This window comes from Mobula birostris, chromosome 1 (assembly GCF_030028105.1).
Source record: "Mobula birostris isolate sMobBir1 chromosome 1, sMobBir1.hap1, whole genome shotgun sequence".
NCBI classification, from domain to species: Eukaryota; Metazoa; Chordata; class Chondrichthyes; order Myliobatiformes; family Myliobatidae; genus Mobula; species Mobula birostris.
In genome coordinates, this window is record NC_092370.1 from 176,264,282 (window position 1) to 176,285,678 (window position 21,397).

General features: G+C 41.2%; 1 protein-coding gene across 1 annotated transcript in view; it reads left to right on the top strand.

Moving 5' to 3' along the window:
- gpr176 (G protein-coupled receptor 176) overlaps positions 1-21,397 on the top strand; it is a 64,996-nt gene that overhangs the window by 12,220 nt on the left and 31,379 nt on the right. The window contains exon 2 of the mRNA XM_072277621.1: positions 17,568-17,820. Coding sequence (XP_072133722.1) covers positions 17,568-17,820 — 253 coding nt within the window. The remainder of the gene's footprint in view (positions 1-17,567; positions 17,821-21,397) is intronic.

Below are 21,397 nucleotides of genomic sequence, written 5' to 3' on the forward strand. Positions count from 1 at the left end.
ATTCTCACTGCATTCTACAGCATGTAATTTCCCTTTGAGCAATGTACTTTTGAAATTACTTAATGTACTACAGATTTCACAATCTTTTGAAGGACTTGGCGGACTTACCTCTCAAGCAAGCAGATACGGCAACCTGAAGTGGACGAAGGTTCATCACCATTGCTGGAAGTAAGGCAGGAAGGGGTTCTCCAAGCCAGGCTGAAACACAATGGAATGAGACCCTTTTACCCAGCATCTTGTTAGCAAATGTGCAGTCGCTGGAGAACAGAATTGACGACCTGAGGGCAAGATTGCTATATCGGAGGGAAATGAGAGATTGTTGTATTCTATGTTTGACTGAGACATGGTTTACTCCCAGCATGCCAGATATTGCGATCAGACCTATAGGCTTCTCGATTCACAAAATGGACTGAACTGCTGATTTGGAAGAGGCAAAAGGTGCAGGTGTGTGTTTCATGACAAATTCTCAGTGATGCTCTGATGTGGCAGTTTTGTCAAACTTGTGTTCCCCTGATCTTGAACACATAACAATCAAATGCCACCCATTCTAGTTACCTAGGGAATACTTATCTGTGATCCTCACAGGAGATTACATACTACCAGAAGCTAACTATAATCAAGCACTTGAAATACTGTATGATGCCTTCTCCAAACAAGAAATAATCCATCCTGATGCATTTCAAAACATAGCTGGGGACATCAACCAGGCTTGATTGAAGAAAACCCTGTCCAAATACCATCAGCGTATAAACTTTAGCACCAGAGACCCCAACACACTAGACTATACTAAGATAAAGAAAACCTACTATTCCATGCTCAGACTGCATTTCGGTAAATCTGATCACTTGGCTGTCTTTCTGCTACCTGTATACAAGCAGAGACTAAAGAGCAAAACTCTAGAGATTAGGACAACAAAGAGCTGGTCACGGGAGGTAGAGGAGTGGCTATGGGATTGCTTCAAGTTGGTGGACTGGGCTGTGTTCAAGACTCATTTGTGGATCTGAATGAATACAGCATGGTTGACATGGACTTTATAAAAGCAGTTATAGATGAAAATGTCCCCACAAAATCATTCAGAACCTTCCTCAACCAGGAGCCCTGGATGAACCATGAGATCCACAATCTGTTGAGGGCTAGATCAGTGGGATTCAGGTCTGGTGACCAAGAAAATTACAAGAAATCCAGGTACCATTTCTGGAAGGCCATTTCATGGGCAAAGAGGCAATTCTGGACTAAACTTGAATCAATGAAGGACGCTTGACAATTGCGGCATGGTTGGAATGTTTTCACCTCTTATAAAGTAAAATCAAGCAGCATAGGCAAAAACAGGACTTTGCTTCCAGATGAGCTCAATGCCTTCTATGCTCACTTTAACCGTCAAAATAGAACTATCACGAACTCACACAGGATCCCGATGATCCTGTGATTTCAGTCTCTCAGGCCGATGTTGAGCAGCCTTCGGGAGGATGAATCCATGAAAAACATCCAGCCCAGATGGACGGGGTACCTGGCCGAGCACTGAAGGCCTGTGCTGATCAACTGGCTGGAGTGTCACTGATATCTTTAAGCTCTCACTTTGGCATTCTGCGGTACCTACCTGCTTTAAGCAGGCTTCAGTTATACTGGGGCCTAAAAATTACATGGTAATCTGCCTCAATGACTATCAACCAGTGGGTTGGTGATGTAACATATCAACTCCTGCCAGAGAAGTGAGTTGGATCCACTCCAATTTGCCTACCAGCACAACAGGTCCACAGCAGATGCCATTTCATTGGCTCTTCGCTTAACTCTGGAATATCTGGACAGCAAAGACACCTACATCAGTGTGCTCTTTATTGACTACAGCTCGACTTTCAACACCATCATCCACCTCAAAGTTATCAATAAACTTTAAGACCTTGGCCTCAATACCTCCCTGTACAATTAATTTCCTCACTTGCAGACCCCAGCCAGTTCGCAAACAAGAGAAAATCTACAGATGCTGGAAATCCAAGCAACACACACAAAATGCTGGAGGAACTCAGCAGGCCAGACATCTCAGCCAGAACTGTTGACTGTACTTTTTTTCCATAGGTGCTGTCTGCCCTGCTGAGTTCCTCCAGTATTTTGTGTGTGTAGCCCAGTCAGTTCAGATTGGCAACACCGTCTCCTCCACACACTGCATCAGCACAGATGCACCACAAGGCTGTGTGCTTACGCTCCTGCTCTACTCATTTTACAGTTACGACTGTGTGGCTAAGCGAAGCTCCAATGCCATACTCAAGTTTGCTGATGACAGAATTATCAAGGTGGTGGTGAATCAGCAGAGTGGAAGGAGATTGAAATCTGGCTGAGTGGTGCCATAACTACAACCTCTTACTCAATGTCAGCAGCACCAAGAGGCTGATTATTGTCTTCAAGAAGAGGAAACCAGGGGTCCATGAGCCAATCCTGATTGGAGGATCAGAGGTGGAGAGGGTCAGCAACTTTAAATTCCTCAGTGTTATGAGTTCAGAGGACCTGTCCTGGGCAACTACAAAGAAAGCATGGCAGGACTTCTACTTCCTTGGGAGTTTGCGAAGATTCAGTGTGACATCTAAAACTCTGACCAACTTCTAAAACTTCTGTTTGGTGGAGAGTATATTGATCTGCTGAACAACAGCCTGATATGCAAACACCAATGCTCTTGAATGGAGAATACTTCAAAAAGTAGTGTATATGGCCCAGTGTATTGCAGGTAAAGCCCTCCCCACTGTTGAGCACAACTACAGAGAGTGTTGTTGCAGGAAAACAACATCCATCATTAGGAACCACCACCACCAGGTCATGCTCTCTTTTTGCTACTGCTACAGGAAGAAGGTACAGGAGCCTCAAACCACCAGGTTCAGGAACAGTTATTACCCCTCAATCATTAGGCTCTTGAATCAAAGGGAATAACTTCACTCAAATTCACTTGTCCCATCACTGAACTGTTCCCATAACCTATGGACTCACTCTCAAGGACTCTTTATTTCATGTTCTCAACTTTTATTGCTTATTTATTCACTATTATTATTTCTTTCTTTTTGTACTCCCACAGTTTGTTGTCTTTTGCACACTGGTAAACCCCCAAGTTGGTGCAGACTTTCATTGATTCTATCTATTATGGTTATTTTTCTATTATGGGTTTACAGAGTATGTCTGCAAGAAAATTAATCTCAGGGTTGTGTATGATGACATACATGTAATTTGATAATAAATTTTCTTTGACCTTTGAACTTCTGATCATCTCTGCCACTTTGAAAGTGTCCGTTGTTATGTTCTGAGGCTGAAGAATGCAGATGTTTTCAATGAGTGGACAGTCGCAAGGCTGCGGGACCGGACGGCATCCCAGGGCAGGTTCTCAGGATGTGCTCAGCACAGCTGGAAGGTATGTTTACAGACATTTTTAATCTCTCCCTCTCCCAGTGTAGAGTGCCTTCCTGCTTCAAAACTTCCACCATTGTTCCTGTACCTAAAAAGACCATGGTAACATGTCTGAACGACTGGAGTCCTGTCGCACTCACCTCAATAATAAGCAAATGCTTTGAGAGACTGGTCAAGGATTACATCTACAGCATGCTGCCACCCACACTGGACCCCCTACAATTTACCTATCGACACAACCGATGGACAGATGACGCAATAGCCACAGCTCTACATGCCTTCCTTACACATCTGGAGAAGAAGGATACTTATGTGAGGATGCGGTTCCTGGACTACAGTTCAGTATTCAACACCATAATTCCTTCCAGGGTCGACAAGAAACTCAGAGACTTTGGCCTTCACCCTGCCTTGTGCAGCTGGAACCTGGACTTCCTGTCAGATCGCCTGCAGGTGGCAAGTGTGGGCTTCCTCACCTCTATCTCTCTCACCCTCAACACAGGTGCCCCCAGGGTTGCGTCCTAAGCCCCCTCCTTTATTCTCTGTACAGCCATGACTGTGATGCCACCCACAGCTAGAATCTGCTAATTAAATTTGCTGAGGATACTACATTGATTGGCCTAATGTCAAATAATAACGAGGCAGTCTACAGAGAAGAAGTCATCACCCTGACGCAGTGGTGTCAAGAAAACAATCTCTCCCTCAATGTCGCAAAAACAAAGGAGCTGGTTGTGGACTACAGGAGGAATGGAGATAGGCTAACCACTATTGACGTCGATGGATCTGGGTTGGGAGGGTGAAGGAGAGGGTGAACAGCTTTAAGTTCTTCGGCATACACATCACTGAGGATCTCACAAGGTTTGTACATACTGGCTGTGTGGTGAAAAAAGCACAATGCCTCTTTCACCTCAGACAGCTGAAGAATAGTCACCCCAACCACAAACTGTTCTAGCTGCTACCGTCCAGGAAACAGTACTGCAGCATAAAAGCCAGGACCAACAGGCTCTGGGACACCTTCTCCTACCGGGCCATCAGACCGATTAATTCATGCTGATACAATTGTACTTCTATGTTATATTGACTGTCCTGTTGTGCATACTATTTTATTACAAATTACTATAAATTGCACATTACACATTGAGGAGGCTTATGGAATGCTTGCTTTTGTTAGTTGAGGCACTGAGTTCAAAGGTCAGGAGGTTATATTGCAACTTTATAAACTCTGGTTAGGCCACATATGTTGTCCATGTAGACAATGTCCCCTGACCTACCCTCATCAATCTCTCTTGTCACCTTGCCAAAAAACTCAGTCAAGTTGATAAGGCATGACCTGCTACACACAAAGGCATGCTGGTTCTCCCTAATTAGGCCATGGGTTCCCAAATGCTCATATATCCTACCACTAAGAATTTTCTCCAGCAATTTCCCTACAACTGATGTGAGACTCACCAGTCTATAGTTCCCAGTATTGTTCCATGTTCCCTTCTTAAATAGAGGTACAATATTAGCCACTCACCAGTCCTCCAGGACCTCCCCTCTGGCTAGAGAGGACAAAAAGATACTGCTCAAAGGCCCAGCAATCTCATTTCTTGCTTCCTTCAAGAACCTGGGGTAAATCCCATCAGGCCCTGGGGACTTGTCCACATTAATACTCATTAGGAGGCCCAACACTTCATCCATCTTGACTTCTAAACACCCTAACATGTTTATACACTCAGTACTGATCTGCTGCTCCTCCACTGGGGACCTGAGTCACTCCAATCACAAACTGTTCCAGCTGCTACCATCCAGGAAACAGTACCATAGCATAAAAGCCAGGACCAATAAGCTCTGGGACAGTTTTTTCCACCAGGCCATCAGACTGATTAATTCATGCTGATACAATTGTATTTCTATGTTATATTGACTATCCTGTTGTATGTACTATTTATTATAAATTACTATAAATTGCACATTTAGACAGAAACGTAACATAAAGGTTTTTACTCCTCACGTATATGAAGGATGCAAGTAATAAAATCAATTCAATTCAATTCATCTAATTCCTCTGCATCCCCAATCTGTACCAAGATGGTTTGATGAATTTCACCTTTTTTTTGTGGCTGAACTCAATCTTATTATGAATAAATTGCCCTCTGCTGCATTCAAATTCTGCAAATGAAAGTTAAGTATGTGTGAATTCTTGTGGTCCCACTCTACAATACATGGGACAGGCCCCTCCCAATGACTGTGTTCCTGTTGCATTGTTGTATTAGTGTTGCTTCTTGCACTTGTACAGAGCTTCATTAACTTTGCTGCCAATTTCCATCATGCTTTATATTTCACAGTCTGTTTCTAATTATTCCCCTTCTTGTCATTGGTAATTTCATCTTCATCTCAGGGAATAGATTAGCATCCTATTAATATCTGTTATAAGCCTACTAACCTTCATAGGTATCTCACCTACACTCACCCCCACCTTGTAAGGACTCTGTTCCATTCTCCAATTTCTTATCCTTCATCATATCTGCTCTACTAATGAGACATTCCACACTTCTGAGTTTAAGATGTTCAGAAATATCATGGCAGGCATAAACTTTAATCCAAACTACACTTGGACCCAGTGACTACTTTAAATGGTAATACATAGAAAGCGTTCTTTCTTTGAAGGTAGATTTTAAGAGTTTGGAATTCCAGGCTCATCAGTCAGGCAAACATGGAACTGTATATTTCTGTTTTTCCCTCGAAATCTGTTCACCTGTGGAACTGATGCTGATGAACTTTCAGTGTAAGGGTTAGGTTATCAGGAAATTTCACAGTAAGTAAAAACTGGTGTCATCCTTTCATATTCCAATCTGAAAAAATATTAGACGTTTTTACTGACGAATAAATATTAGTAAAAGGAATGCAGTACTGGTGTTGTTTAGGTTACTGCTAGTTGTTGTCTTCTTCATAAGCACATCATCCCAACTGGAGCTGACAGCTGCTCGACAGAGTCTTCTGTCCTAGCCATTCTTTCAAATTTCCCATCATCTTTGTGCATCCTTCCTTTCCCAGGGATGAAGTCTTTGGAGCTTCTGCTGGCATTTCTGTAGATCTAGTTTCTTATGTAATGGGGTTGCTAGTCCCAAGTGAACCCTCCTCAGTTCACAGTCAGGCCTGGGACTGTCCATGGCCGGGTTATACTACTATCCCATTTGTCTACTTACTGTAATATGGGCTCCTTTAGAGAAAAGCTGAACAGTTATGCTTCAATTTAATTACAAATTTATCTAGGTCCTGATGTAATGTTCCTGGGTTCATATTAATGAGAGATTGAGAGAATCTAGATCTCCCAGCACTGGGTCAGGTGTTGCTTTGTTGGGATCCAGAGCTTGTAACATAATTTAAAATAAAATTCTCATGATATAACTATAATATTGTTAGCTGCACCAGCATTATTAATCATCACTAGTTTTACCTGAGACAATTCAACCACATCAGAGGGCAGTTGAGACAACCACTGAGTTACATACAACTCAGACCTGGGGAGGATTCAAATTTTGTCTTTAAAAGCTCATTAGTTAATGACAATTTAATAGTTATATGATCAATTTCATTTTTTACTTCCAATAGTTTAAGATAGAATTCTAATTATAATGTAAGTCACTAAATTAGTATTAATTAGAAGTAATTTAGGTCATCTTATTAGTCAGATCTTCTCTTAACATCTAACCATTACAGTGCCAGTACCTCCAGTTGAACTCTGTCTTTTTGTGTGTTTCCCTCTAGCTGTCAGTCTGTGGTTTTGTATTGCCATGTCCTCCTGCTCTACTCCAGCCCTTGTACTACTGAGTACTCCGTCTCTCCATCTGCTTCTCATTATTACCTGTATTGCAGCCACCTGTGTCTCACTGTGCTCCACCTATCACCTGCCTCTCTGTTTATTGCTCAGTGTATTTCAGTCCTGTGTTTTCACCTGTTTGTTGCCAGATTGTGTCAGTGAATTTTCCTGCATTTGGATTTGTATTCTGTCCTTCTGAATAGTGACTCTGCCTGTTTCCTGTTTCTGGATTTCTCTGGATGTTTTGATCTCTGCCTGAACTTTGATGCTGACTTTGTTTCCACCTTGGGATTTGTTACTCAATTAATATCAGTGTGTGCGCAGTACTGGGTCTGCGATTGGAACCTTGCTCCAGTGTCTTGACACACAGTTCCATACTATGTTCTAGGTTTATTTTATTTTTTGAACTGAAAAGATAACTATTGGAAAATAATTGATTTCTGTCCTTGTACCTTTATATCAGCAGTTAAAATACTGTACTGAAAGATCCTGAGTGATTATTTAAAGATTAATTTTAAAAAGTCACATTTCAAATCTCTGGTTTTCTGAAGAAACTGATAATGGACAGATTTTGGTCAACCATGAAAGATTATTCTGAGTTTGCTGCAGTATTGACAATGCAAACTGAAATCAATTTTGGACTGCCCTTTTCTCATCATATGACATTGCCACATACCCACCACTATTAAAAAGATCAAAATCGAGAAAACTTGTGGCCTGGGCTTTGCTGGGGAATGCTTCAAGTTCTGTATTGAGTTGCTGGCATTTCTAGGTGAAGGTGCCAATAAGTGCTGGGAGTCGTGCATGGATTTGGAAATGTCAAACTTACTGGCTAAGCTTTTACAACCTTTTCCTGGCTCTGCTCTTTCATTGTACTTACCATGGAGAATCAATGGCAGAGCAGAAGCTTCCTAATGTTCCCCAGTGACAACACAGGGAAGGGGAAGGTAGATTCACTATTTTTAAAAAAAAAAATTGTATAGTTTATTAAATATTTTATTTAAAACATCTGAAGTTTTTAATATTTTGAATGATGTATTTAATGGGAATACAATATTTATAAAAAGTATTTATCATAGTTTTTGTAAGGGAATTCAGAAGCATATAATATCCCTGACAGGTAAAGCTGAAATGACGTCTGCTGACTGTGAAAGGCTGAAAAAGGAATTACATGGGCAGAGCTTGTTCTGATCCATTTTGTCTCTTTGTTATGTTGGCCCGGGCCTCTTATCCTAGAACTACCTGGCTGAAAAATATGTCTTCTGGAAATGACTGAAGCAAGTTCTGGGAAGTCTGAGCACTGACAGTGAAACAAGTGAGGGCGGCACGGTTAGCACAACGCTTTACCAGCGACTCGGGTTCAATTCCCGCACTGCCTGTAAGGAGTTTGTGTATTTTCCCTCTGATCCTCCGAGTGCTTCGGTTTCCCTGCACAGTCCAAGGACATATTAGGCCGTGATTAGGCTAGGATTAAGTTGGGGGGATTGCTGGGATGTGTGGCTTGAAGGGCTGGAAAGGGCCTATTCTGTGCTGTATCACAATAAATGAATAGAATGAAGAAAGCTAAAGCAAACTCTATCACTGAAATGCAGACATTTTATTCATATAGTACCATAACAATACATGTGGGGATTATCATGGCATAATTACTTGGTGTAAGCAATAGATGCCTGCATAGTTGCAACAACCTAAATTGTGCTTGTTAGTCAATTCAGAGGAAGGTGTAGTCTATACATATCTTAATACATTTGAAGCATTTTTCTGAAACGTGCAACATCACAGCTGTTGATGAATGAGAGTGTAGCAAACTGGGAGTGAATTTGCAATTCTGTTCACTGAGTCAGTGAGGTAATACAAACTAGGTATTTGCTTTAATAGAGTGGCGCATTATGCCAATGACCTAATCACCTGAAAGCTCACCGGACAGCAGTTATGGATTAGAAGTTGAAATGTGCCTGCATATTTAGAAAACTTCTACAGTTCCACTCCATCTGCTTTAAAGGAGTAAGTAAAAGAAGTAAGTAACTTAGAGATAAAATTCATCGTTCTGAGCGGGCTTCACATCTGATTGGCTTTTTTGTAATCTCGATAATCTTTTGGAAAGCATTAAAATTCCACATTGCTATGCAGCTTCAAGTTTTCCCCTCTAACCAATTTAAAAATTAGATGTTTTTGCCATCCCCCGACCTCTTCCCCTCTGATGCTGAGTGGTTAGTCCTTAGCAAAGGGCTCATTTTGTGCATGGTCCATACCTCAACAAGTTCCAGGCCTGCCATGACGTGGAGCTCTTCTTTTGCTTCTGCCTCCACACTTATTTCTTTGGCAAGGAGTCTTTACTCCCAACTGATGACCCCTTCTCATGTCTCCAACACTCCCCTTCCACTTGGCCATCCCCATTCAGGCCTTTTACTGTCACCCCCTCCCCAAGATCTTTTCAGTTTCAATTACCACTGTAACACCGCTCGCCTTGACTTCTCCACTCCTCTGGCCCATTCCAACGTCACTTCCTACAAACACACAGCCCTCCATTCACTTTGCACCAATCACAAACCAGCCATCAAAGCAGTGCCATTATAGATGGACAGGCTAACCGCTACCTTGCAGAGGCCAAATCACATCTCTCCAAAATATCTTCTCTTACCGATCCCACTGACACATCAAGCCATCATCTCCCGCACTTCATAAATTTGATTGTATCCAGAGATTAGATTAGATTATGAGGACACGCAGTCCTCTTTTATTGTCATTTAGTCATGCATGCATTAAGAAATGATACAATTTGTTCCTCCAGAATGATATCACAGAAACACAAGACAAACCAAGACTAAAAAAACTGACAAAAACCACATAATTATAACATATAGTTACAACAGTGCAAAGCAGTACCGTAATTTGATGAAGAACGGACCATGGGCACGGTAAAAAAAAAGTCTCAAAGTCTCTCGAAAATCCCATCATCTCACTCAGATGGTTGAAGGGAGAAACTCTCCCTGCCATGAGCTTCTGGCGTGGCAAACTTGCCGATGCAGCATCCTGGAAGCACCCGACCACAGTCCGACTCTGAGTCTGTCCGAAAACTTTGAGCCTCCGACCAGCCCTCCGACACCAAGCACCATCTTTGCCGAGCGCTTTGACCCCGATCCCGGCACCAGGCAATAGGCAAAGCTGAGGATTTGGGGCCTTCCCCTCCAGAGATTCTCAGTCGCACAGTAGCAGCAGCAGCGAAGCAGGCATTTCAGAAGTTTCTCCAGATGTTCCTCCGTGCTTCTTCATGTCTGTCTCCATCAAATCAGGATTGTGCACAGCCCCTACTTAACAAATACAACATCATTTCGGAGCGGCTGCGCACACTGCGTTGCGCCGCCAGATTCTCCTCCCCTCCCCAGGTTAGATCTTTCCTTCACAGCCTCTAACCTGATAGTGCTTCACCTCAGCACTTCCAAATTCTGTCTGTTATCCAAGCTGCACAAGCAGAATGGTCTTGGTATACTCATTGTTTCTGCCTGCATTGACCCTCCTCATACCTTGAATCCATCCTGTCTCCCCTTGTCCAGTCCCTTCCTACCTACAGCTTGATCCCCTCACATACCTTTCACCGTTTGGACAACTTTGATTGCCCACCCCCACTGCCTCCTCTTTATACACCTCCATCCCCCATCAGGAAGGTCTTAAAGCCTTTTGTTTCTATCTACAACAAATATTCAAACAGTTTCCCCTCCACCACTATTCTCATCTGCCTGGCTGAACTTGTTTTTACCTTAATCAACTTCTCTTTTGACTCCTGTCACTTTCTAAAAATCAAAGATGTAGCCATGGGCACCCACATGGGCTCCGGCTGTGCTTGTCTTATTGTTGGCTCCATGGACAGTTCCCGTTTCAAATGCTCTCTGTCTAATTGATGACTGCATTGGTGCTGCCCCCTGGCCCTGTGCTGAATGCATCAACTTTATCATTTGTGCTACCAACTTCCACCGTGTCCTCTAATTCACATGGAGCATTTCTGACACTTCTTTCCCTTTTTTCATGAGGCAAACAATCCATTGATATTTACTATAAACTCACTAACTCCCACAGCTATTTAGACTACAACTCTTCCTGCCCTGACTCTTGGAAGGATGTCATTCCTTTCTCCCAGTTTCTTCCTTTCCACTGCATCTTCTCTCAAAATGAGGGTTTATGTTCCTGGAGACGTACATTTTCTTTTTCAGGAAGTATGGATTCCCTTCTGCTGTGACTGATAGGAGCCTGATCTTGCATCTTGTCTGTTACTAGTACTTGTGCTGTCAACTTGCCTCCTCCCAGACTGAACAGAGATTAAATTGGAAACGATGAGTCGACGCTTCGGGCCGGAACCCCTCGCCAGGACTGAAGAAAGAAGGTGGGGGAGTGTTGGAAGAAGGCTCATAGTTTCAGTTGAAAAACCAGTAATAAAAAAAACAATAATTCAACTGAAACTATGAGCCTTCTTCTAACCCTCCCCCACCTTCTTTCTTCAGTCCTGGCGAAGGGTTCCGGCGCGAAGCGTCGACTCATCGTTTCCACTGGTGCTGCCCAGCCTGCTGAGTTCCTCCAGCGTATTGTGGGTGTTGCTTTGATCCCAGCATCTGCAGATTATTTTGTGTTAGAGATTAAATTCTCCTGGTCCTTACCTTTCATCCTTTTACATTTATATTTTATCCTTTGCCATGTCCTTTGTCTGCCACAAAATCTCACTAACAGCCACATTTTCTCCTCCCACCCCTTTCTACCTTCTGTAGAAACTGCTCCCTCTGTAACTCTATGGTCCTCTCATTTCTCCTTAACCATCTCTCCCTCAACCCTGGTACTTGCCCCTTGCCTTTGCAGTAGATGTGATACTTGCCTTTATACCTTCTTCCTCACCACCATCCAGGGACATAAACAGACCTTCCAGAAGAGGCGAAAGTTTACACAAGTCTCCTCCAACCTTGTCTACTGCATTCAGTGTTCCTGATGTGGCTTCCTCTACATCGGCAAGACCAAGTGCAGACTTGGTGAATGTTTTGCAGAACTCTTTTACTCAATCCACAGTGGTCATCCTGAGCTCCCAGTTGTAAACCATGACTCCTTTTCTACCCTCTCCCCAGTCCACCTTCACCTAGCTTTTCCCCCTTCCTTCCTGGCTCCATCCACCCACTTGACACAGCCCCATTCCCCCCGCCCAGTCTAGTTCCATCTGTTATTCTCCTCTCCCTTAATGCTGCCAATTCTCACCTCCAGCTCTGGTAGCATTTTGCATTCCTACTTAGCTCCCCTTAGCGCCTGTCTCCTGTTTTTAGATTCCCTCGTCACACCTTACTCCCTCTGTGTTTATTCTCTTTTTCCTTAATCTCTCTGCCTCCATCTAACATTCACCTGTCACAGTCTTCCAAATCCACCCCTTAACCTGACACTACCCATCCGTTATCTCACACCCCATCCTCTGCCAAAAGATCACCACACAATCCTTTCTTGCCACTTCCTTTTATTTGGTTTGGCCATCTTGCCTTTCTGCTCTCAATCCTGATGCAGGTTTTGACCTGTAACCGCAACAATTTCTTCTCTTCCCACAGGTGCTGTATGAACGGCTGAGCTCAACCAGCTCCTTGTTTGTTGCTCCAGACTCCAGCATCCACAATCTCTTGTGTCTCTTCGGACATTAAATATCATTTTATTTTATAGATTGATAAAAACCATTTTACAGACAGCCATTGTTTTCTCTGAAACTTTATGTTCGCCTATGAAATATATGTCTAAATATAAATAAGGAAAGGATTCACAATATCTATCTTACCTCTTGTTGGAAATATATCATTTTGGACTCCTCAAACAACAGAAATTCTGCAGATGCTGGAAATTCAAGCAACACACATCAGACTAACTCTTCCTTCAGTTAGTCCTGACGAAGGGTCTGGGCCTGAAACATCGACTGTACCTCTTCCTAGAGATGCTGCCTGGCCTGCTCCGTTCACCAGCAACTTTGATTTTGGACTCCTCTTTAACTTTCAGCCTTATGCCACATGCTGGGCTAACTCCAAAACCAAATAGCTGTAGTTGCAATTCTATTTAATATATTTAGTCATGTTATTTCCCAATAACCACAGTTACAGTATTACTCCATATATTTGGATTGGTGTGGACACATTTGTCAACCCTGAAATGTAGATGTCATCATATAATCGGTACCAAAGTGATTGAAACTGTCAAAACCGGTTTGGCAGGCCACCTAAAAGCTTATAATTGATCCAGAATTAAAGCATCCCCTCAATTTTGGTAGCCCATTTATTATCGAAAGAAATGTGAAACAAATGAGATAATCTCAAGCAGGAAAATTTCAAAGGTTGAAGTAAATTTTATTATCAAACTACATACCTGTCACCATATTCAACCCTGAGTTTCATTTCTTGTGGGCATACTCACCAAATCCTTAGAATAGTACCTATAACAGGATCAACCAGTCTGCAGAAGACAACAAGTTGTGCAAATGCAAATATAAATAAATAGCAATAAATTATGAGAACAGGTGATAATGAGATAAAGAGTCTTTGAAAGTGAGATCATTGGTTGTGGGAACATTTCAATGATAGGGCAAGTGAAGTTGAGTGTAGTTATCCCCTTTTATTCAGGAATCTGATGGTTGAAGGGTAGTAACTGTTCTGGAGCTTGGTGGTGCGAGTCCTGAGGCTCATGTACCTTCTACCTTATGGCAGCAGTGAGAAGAGAGAATGACTTGGGTGGTGGGTATCTCTGATAATGGATGCTGCTTTCCTACAACAGTGTTTCATGTAGATGTGCTCAATGGTTGGGGGGTGAGATTTTACCCGTGATGTATTAGGCTGAATCCACTACTTTTTGCAGGATTTTCCATTCAAAGGCATTGGTGTTTCCTTACCAGGCTGTAGTCAATATACTCTCCACTACATACCTATAGAAGTTTGTCAAAGTTTTAGATGCCTTGCTGAATTTCTGCTAGTCTGAAGGAAGTAGAGGTGCTGCTGTGTTTTCTTCGCAAATGCACTTATGTGCTGGGGCCAGGACAGGTCCCCTGAAATAGTAACTCCCAGGAATTTAAATTTGTTAACCCTCTTCTTCTCTGATCCTCCAATGAGGACTGGGTCATGGACCTCTGCATTCCCTCTCCTGAAGTCTTTAATCAGTTCCTTGGTCTTGCTGACATTGAATGAGAGGTTGTTGTTATGGCACCACTCAGCCAGATTTTCAATCTCCCGCCTGTATGCTGATTCATCACCACTTTTGATTTGGCCCAGGACAGTGATGTAATCAGCAAACTTGAACATGGCATTGGAGCTGTGCTTACCCACACAGTCATTAGTGTAAAGTAAGGGATTAAGCACACAGCCTTGTGGTGCACCTGTGCTGATGCAGATCGTGAAGGAGATGCTGTTGCCAATCCAAACTGACTGTGGTCTACAAGTGAGGAAATCCAGGATCAAAGTTGAGTATTTCTTTCTCCATCGCTGACCGTTTTTGAGGATTCTCTCTTTTCATTCCTGTTTAAATATAACTTATATTCAGAATACTTAGAAAAGGAGTACAGAATGAGAGTTGAAACCATCAGTGATTAAAGAAACATTAAAACACTACAACAGCTTTGACCAGAGCAAATCAACCAGAGTACATGGATTGAGAAATTAAATTGACAACTTTAAGTTTTGTAAACAAACAAATGAAATCAAGGTCTACATTTTGAGTTAATCGGTATTGCAATATGTGTTGTTGTATACGATGTGAATCGATGTCTCCCTTAGGCTCAGAACTGAGGATATCCATTGATGACTGTATTAAAGTCCAAAACTTTATTGATAATAATCAACTCATTCCCACAGGTAGCAAAACATGGACGTGAACAGTATCCGGGGTGAATATGATGACGGTAAACAACATTCACATCTTATTCATGTCCAAACAGTTCTTCTGGACATTAAATGAGATTTCAGTCCCTGTATATTGTATGAATAATATACAGGTGATACTACTGATTAGAAATTTAATTGCACCTATCACACAAATACTCTGGGTTCAACAGCAGTTGGGGACTGGTATTCATCAGGGTTTGATACCCCTGTCATCTCCACAAAGCCTTTCAACTGCCAGTGAGGTAAATAAGGAGTGCAATGGAATACCCTCTTTTAACACTCAGTGCTATCTAGGACAATGCTTTTCTTTCGACTGGTATTCAATTAGCCAGTGTAAACCCCTCACCAGGCTCGTATACAAACTCGACTCATTAGCTAACTCTACTGACAGCCATGTGACTCAGTGGTGAGGGGGCCAGCTTTCATAAACATATGTCTAGGGTTGGTATGATTTGGGGTCCAACCAAGCAGGAATGACCTGATAAAAGAAACCTTGATTTGAATGAATGCTGTGTAAATACTGCCCATACACAATTTTCAGTCAGCAAGAAATAATAGATCGTACGCCATGTCAAATTATAAAAAAGTATATTTACCAATTTCAGCTTTATCAAACAGTTATTAAGTGAAAGAAAAGAAAGAAGGAAAAAAATTACGGTTACACCAGTCTAAACGTGCTCATGACCGTTGGAGCTCATCTCTTCCAAAGCTGGGTATAACCGCTATTCATGGTGCCGAACCCACAGTCTGCATGAAAGCATCTGCCACAGTCTGAACTTCCCTCAAAGTCCATCTCAAACAAACTGGCTCTCTGTCAGGGGTATTGACCTTCCTCCTTGGAGCCATTCATCTGCACAAAGCTCTTCTTGCAACAGGAGCTCTCCTTTCCACAGCATTCTGCAGTATTTTCCTTTCTGTCCTGCTCCACAGCTCCCGCCTAAAGACCCCAAACCTGACTAGTGTCAGTCACAAATCCCTCTCCGCCCTGCTCTCTCTAGAGCCTTCTGCAGAGCCCACCATCCTGATTGGCTGACACAACATTCCTAAGTTGAACAGCAGGGCTTCTTGTCTTTGGCTGAAACCAAAACATTCTATCAGCAGGGCACACTGCTTTTGCAGAAAACTACTAAAGTGAAATACCTACATCATAGCAGTAGGAATCTTAATCAGGTGTTACACCACATTACGCATTCAGTCCCTCCTTCACAATGGTTGAAATGTATATCAGGCATAAAATACACAGCAGGAACTTCTCAAGGCTTCTTCAATATCATGCCCACCTTTCAAACTCACAGAACAAGAAGAACAAACACGTGGAAACACTGTCAGATGCACGATTACTTTGAAGTCCCATGCCATTCAGACTTGGAAATGCATAGCTGGTCATTGTCATTAAGTTAAACTTCTGGATAATACAGTTGGAATACCTTCACAAACCACGTTTTTTTTCAGTAATGCAGTTCTCAAACAGGGCAAGTGAGAATTTCCACATTCAACAAATGAATACAGAAAAAATCTCAGTCTGGAGTCTGGCTAATTTTGTTTTGTTAATTTTGCTTCCACAAAATCATATACCAGCACCTGCAAGGATAATATGGTGCAAGGTTCAAATTCATTTAGGCTTGGTCATCCAATATCTTACAGCTTTTCTCCTTGAACCTTGATTATTTATTGGAGTCAGCTGAAGAAAACTTTGGACAGACTGGAACTATGTTTGCAAAATTTATCCACTGTCAGAGCGAATATGAAGACTGAGGAATAGCAGATTTATTAAAATGCTTGACTTATAAAAGAATTCAGATAACCTCCCTCATGATTTGATACCCCTTTCTTGTGCTACTGCCCCATATAAATCATGTTACTTAGCTTTAAGTTCTGGTTTTGTCTTGAGTCATCTTAACTCAAGTAGTACTTAGATCAGGAATATGATATAATAACCAAAAAATGTTGGATTCTCTCAACAGGGCAGAATCTGTGGAAAGAGCAAATGAATTAATATTTCATGTCAAAACTTCTTTTTTAAAAAACCTTGGTAAGAGAGAAGATTGTTACAGGTTATGTCTCTATCTGGTGTTGAAGATACAAAAAAAAAGCTATTTCTGACTATTTTCCCTCAGCCTGTTCAGGGGGTTAATTGTGACTGTAACTCTGTACATAGTCAAGTAGTGCAATATAACTCACTGACATCAAAGGAAGAGTTTTGAAGAACACTGGGTGATATTAGAATATGTGGAAACTGGATTAGCAGGTATTTTCAGGAGAGCAGAGGAGAACATTGGTTTCAGATACACATAGAATTTTAAAGACATTATATTTCTGTCTATCATCCATTCAATTGTTTCTTTTTCATTTTTGTGAAACATGTAAAATTAATCATTTTTGTTTTACATGCCCAGGTCTTAAAGCACAATGTTAAAAAGAGTGTGATTTCTAAATAAAACCTCGTAGGGTCTCTGCAGCATTTTATTCCTCAATGTTTCTCACCATTCTGTTACTTAATTTTGATACAGGAAATCTAATGGTATTGTGGTCAACGTGCCACACAACAGTATTCAAGTCCGTCACAAATCGTTTCATCAAAAACCTGGCCTGCGCTGGAATCTGTGCAAGTGTTGTTTGTGTGCCTTTCGACATCATTCTGAGTGCTAATCCATACTGCTGCTGGTGGATTTATACCCTGCTGTTCTGCAAAATCATCAAATTCCTGCACAAAGTCTTCTGTTCAGTCACTGTCCTCAGCTTTACAGTCATTGCATTGGACAGGTAGGTAACAACTTATTACAGGTCTGCTGTAAACATTCTTCAAGCAAAGGAGTTTGTGGATTTTTGAATTTTTCATTTATTCATTCACAGGATAAGAGTAATGATGCCTAGTTTATTATTTCTTGCCTCTTCTTCTTCTGATTTAATGGTGGTTGGCAGTCCAACTTACAGGTGCATTACCACCACCAACTGGGCTAGAGTGTGGTGTAGAGAGTTGGGAAATAAAACCCCTACTAGTTCTTTATTGAATGAAAACTAAATTACCCCCAAAACACTGTAAGTAATGAAAGACAATATTGTGAATTAAATTAAATTCACTTCCATAACTTAGTAAAGTTTATAAGTGAAAACTATCGACCCCCAAAGATAGTAGTGCAGCCTGCATTCAACCTTATATGCTTCACATTGTGAAAGAATGTGTTCTACTGTTTCATAATGATGACAAAACCTGCACACCCCTAAGTGATGTCTTCCAACAAGTTACAAGGAATAATTAAGCATAGTATGCCCAGTTCTAAGTTGAGTCAATATAATTCCTTACCTTCTTGTCTTACCCCTTTCTCCCATCAATCCTACAGTTTTGCTTCTTCTCTCGGACTCAACTTTTGCTTGTCAGTCATGGAGTAAATGAACGAGCCCCAACTGAGAATCTTGTTAGCAACTAGTGGTATTACATTCATTACACGTGTACGGTCTACAAAATGTGCTGCAGTTTCCTGCCCTGGCAACACTTTCCAAACCCATACCTAGACTGCGAAATACAAAGGCTGCAAGCAACAGAGAACACTGCCAGCTGTTTGTATTTTGCCTTCCAATTTGCAGTCCATTCTGACTTGAAAATTTATCACCAATCCATCATTGTTGCTAGGTCTAAATCCTGGAACTGCCTTGGGAATTCCTTCACAGGAGGACCACAGTGGTTCAGGAATATGGCTCACTAGTGCCTTCTCAAGCAATATGGGATAGGCAGTAAAAAGGCATTTTAGGCTAAACCAAAAAATAAAAGAAAGATTTTTTTCTCTATTAAGTACCTGCTAGTGGAGCTATGTAAATATTTTAAAAATATGCAACAATGATTACGAACTGATAATGCTGGATTTAAGTTGGTTGTGATTATGTTTACCATTTGTATGATTAGCTGCCATTAAAATAATCATAGTTTGGTTGAATAGGTTCTTGTTCCATGATCTAAAAAGTGAATACTAGTCATTATCTTTTCAGTTTGGCCAGTTGCTAACCCCTCTTGAATGTATGATTGCGAGATACCTTTACATATGGGGTCATGGTGAGGATGGAGGTGGGGTTGGGATAAGGGATGTGTGGATCCTATGTAGATGCTTTATGTCAGCAACTTTAATTTTTGTGCCATAAAAATGGCATAAGCTGATTATGGGTAGGTGATGTAGAAGCTTCAATATTAATCAGTCGGACTGCATGTCCTTTTTCTGTGCTATAGATTCAACTTCCTTGGGTAGGACCTGCATACACATTGCTCACAACCACCCCATAACTAGTTGTTGTCATTCTTTATGAGAGCATAGATAGGCAGAATATAAAATAGCTCTAGATCTCTAGTAAGAATTTACAATTTTGTTTTATTATCTGACCTACCAGTTTGATTCAAATATTTATCAATTTTTGAATGAAGAAGCTTCTTTGGATATATTTGATATTGTAGGTTTTCACAGATAAAATTGGCTGAGGCACTTTATGTTTCAGAAAAATCGTAGCAACTCATTCGTGTACTCTAAAACATTGAAAACAATGTACGGTAAAAGTACTTTACGTAATTATGTCATCACATCAGACCAGCCTCTTAAAGTGAACCCCAACACAATGTTGGTAGCTGTGAATTATGAATGTTTCTGCCAATTACATTACCCTAAAATATTTGTTGTTTTAAATGAGTGTTTTCTGGTTCTTTTCCCTTTGTATATTTTGTGGTGATGGAATGGATCATTTATATATACACACTTTTGTTTCTTAAGCTCTGTCATGATGAAGTACAAGCACTGTTTGAAATTCTATGCTGGAGGTAAACAGGGAGATTTCCAGTCTTATATATAGCCTTCAAAGCAAAGTCATTGTTGTTAAGTACAAGAAAGTGGAGGCTGTATGCCTAGCAGTCCAAACAGAATAGAAAATAATAAATGGGAAACAAGCCAATCCATTTATGGTTAATGATGGTAAATAAGAGTTGTTTGTTAATCAGGCCATCTGAACAACTCCAATTTCTTCCAAATAGCACAGTGTTTGTAAACAAGTACTAGGTGACTCAGTTTTGAGTTTTGCTCCAAAGTAAACTTTATGGACCTTAGACTGTACACAGTGGGCTGAAAAATCACAATAAGTTATGCCGTCTATGAGGAAAATCTTATCAATGAGATGAAACTGACACCAAAGCATGCAATCTATAAAGCTAATGTTGCTGCAATATCAATTATTGTATTTGATACTTAGTATTTTCATTGGAATAAAATCATCCCATTTGGAAAAGCAGCTGATGTGGATTGATCCTGAACCTGTTGCTGCCTGGTTCTTTGTAAAGGCAATGCATACACTAAAACAAAATTACACTCATAGGAAGACTTAAGATGAAGAAGTTCACCCGTGCACTTTAAAAAAAATCAGAATCAGAATCAGAATCCGGTCCATTATCAGCAGCATATGTCATGAAATTTGTTAATGTAGCAGCAGCAGTTCAATGCAATACATAATATAGAAAAAAAATAAATAAGTAAATCAATTACGGTATATGTATATTGTATAGATTAAAAGTTGTGCAAAAACAGAAATAATTTATATTAAAAAAGTGAGGTAGTGTTCACGGGTTCAATGTCCATTTAGGAATTGGATGGCAGAGGGGAGGAAGCTGTTCCTGAATCACTGAGTGTGTGCTTTCAGGCTTTTGTACCTCCCACCTGATGGTAACAGTGAGAAAAGGGCATGCCCTGGGTGCTGGGGGCCCTTAATAATGGATGCTACCTTTCTGAGACACCGCTCCTTGAAGATGTCCTGAGTACTGTCACAACCACAGATCTGGCAGCACAGTAGATACGTCAATTGCGCTTGTGAATTTGCACATGTCAGCTAATTATTTAATCGTGATAGCATTTAACTCCATACTTGTCGTTGTAGTGCCTGTCGAGACTTGGACAGAGCACAGCAATGCTACGCTGTTATTTGCATTGACTCTGAAGACTAGTGATATTTGTTTAATAATTAGATGTTCATATCAGCCACAGTGTAGGCTTCATTTCCTGTTTGAGGGTTTTAGTTAATGGCCCTGTTCGGCCTAGCATTTGTTGTTTTATTTTCCCTTTAACACTGTTCGCATTAAAGCTTTGTGAACTATCAACTTGCTTCAGTGTCTGTCACTCCACACTTGGGCCATGTCCAAACCTTGTGGCAGCAAGTCTCAAACATACAAAGATGGACCCAGCAGAGCAAGAGCAGCTGACCTTGGCTGTGAGACTCATTGGTTAGGTAGGGTACAGGCTACAGGCAATGGAATCTATTCTCAGTGATGTTACGGAGGTAATGAGGTAGATAATCTTGTGCCAAAAAGCCCAGTCTC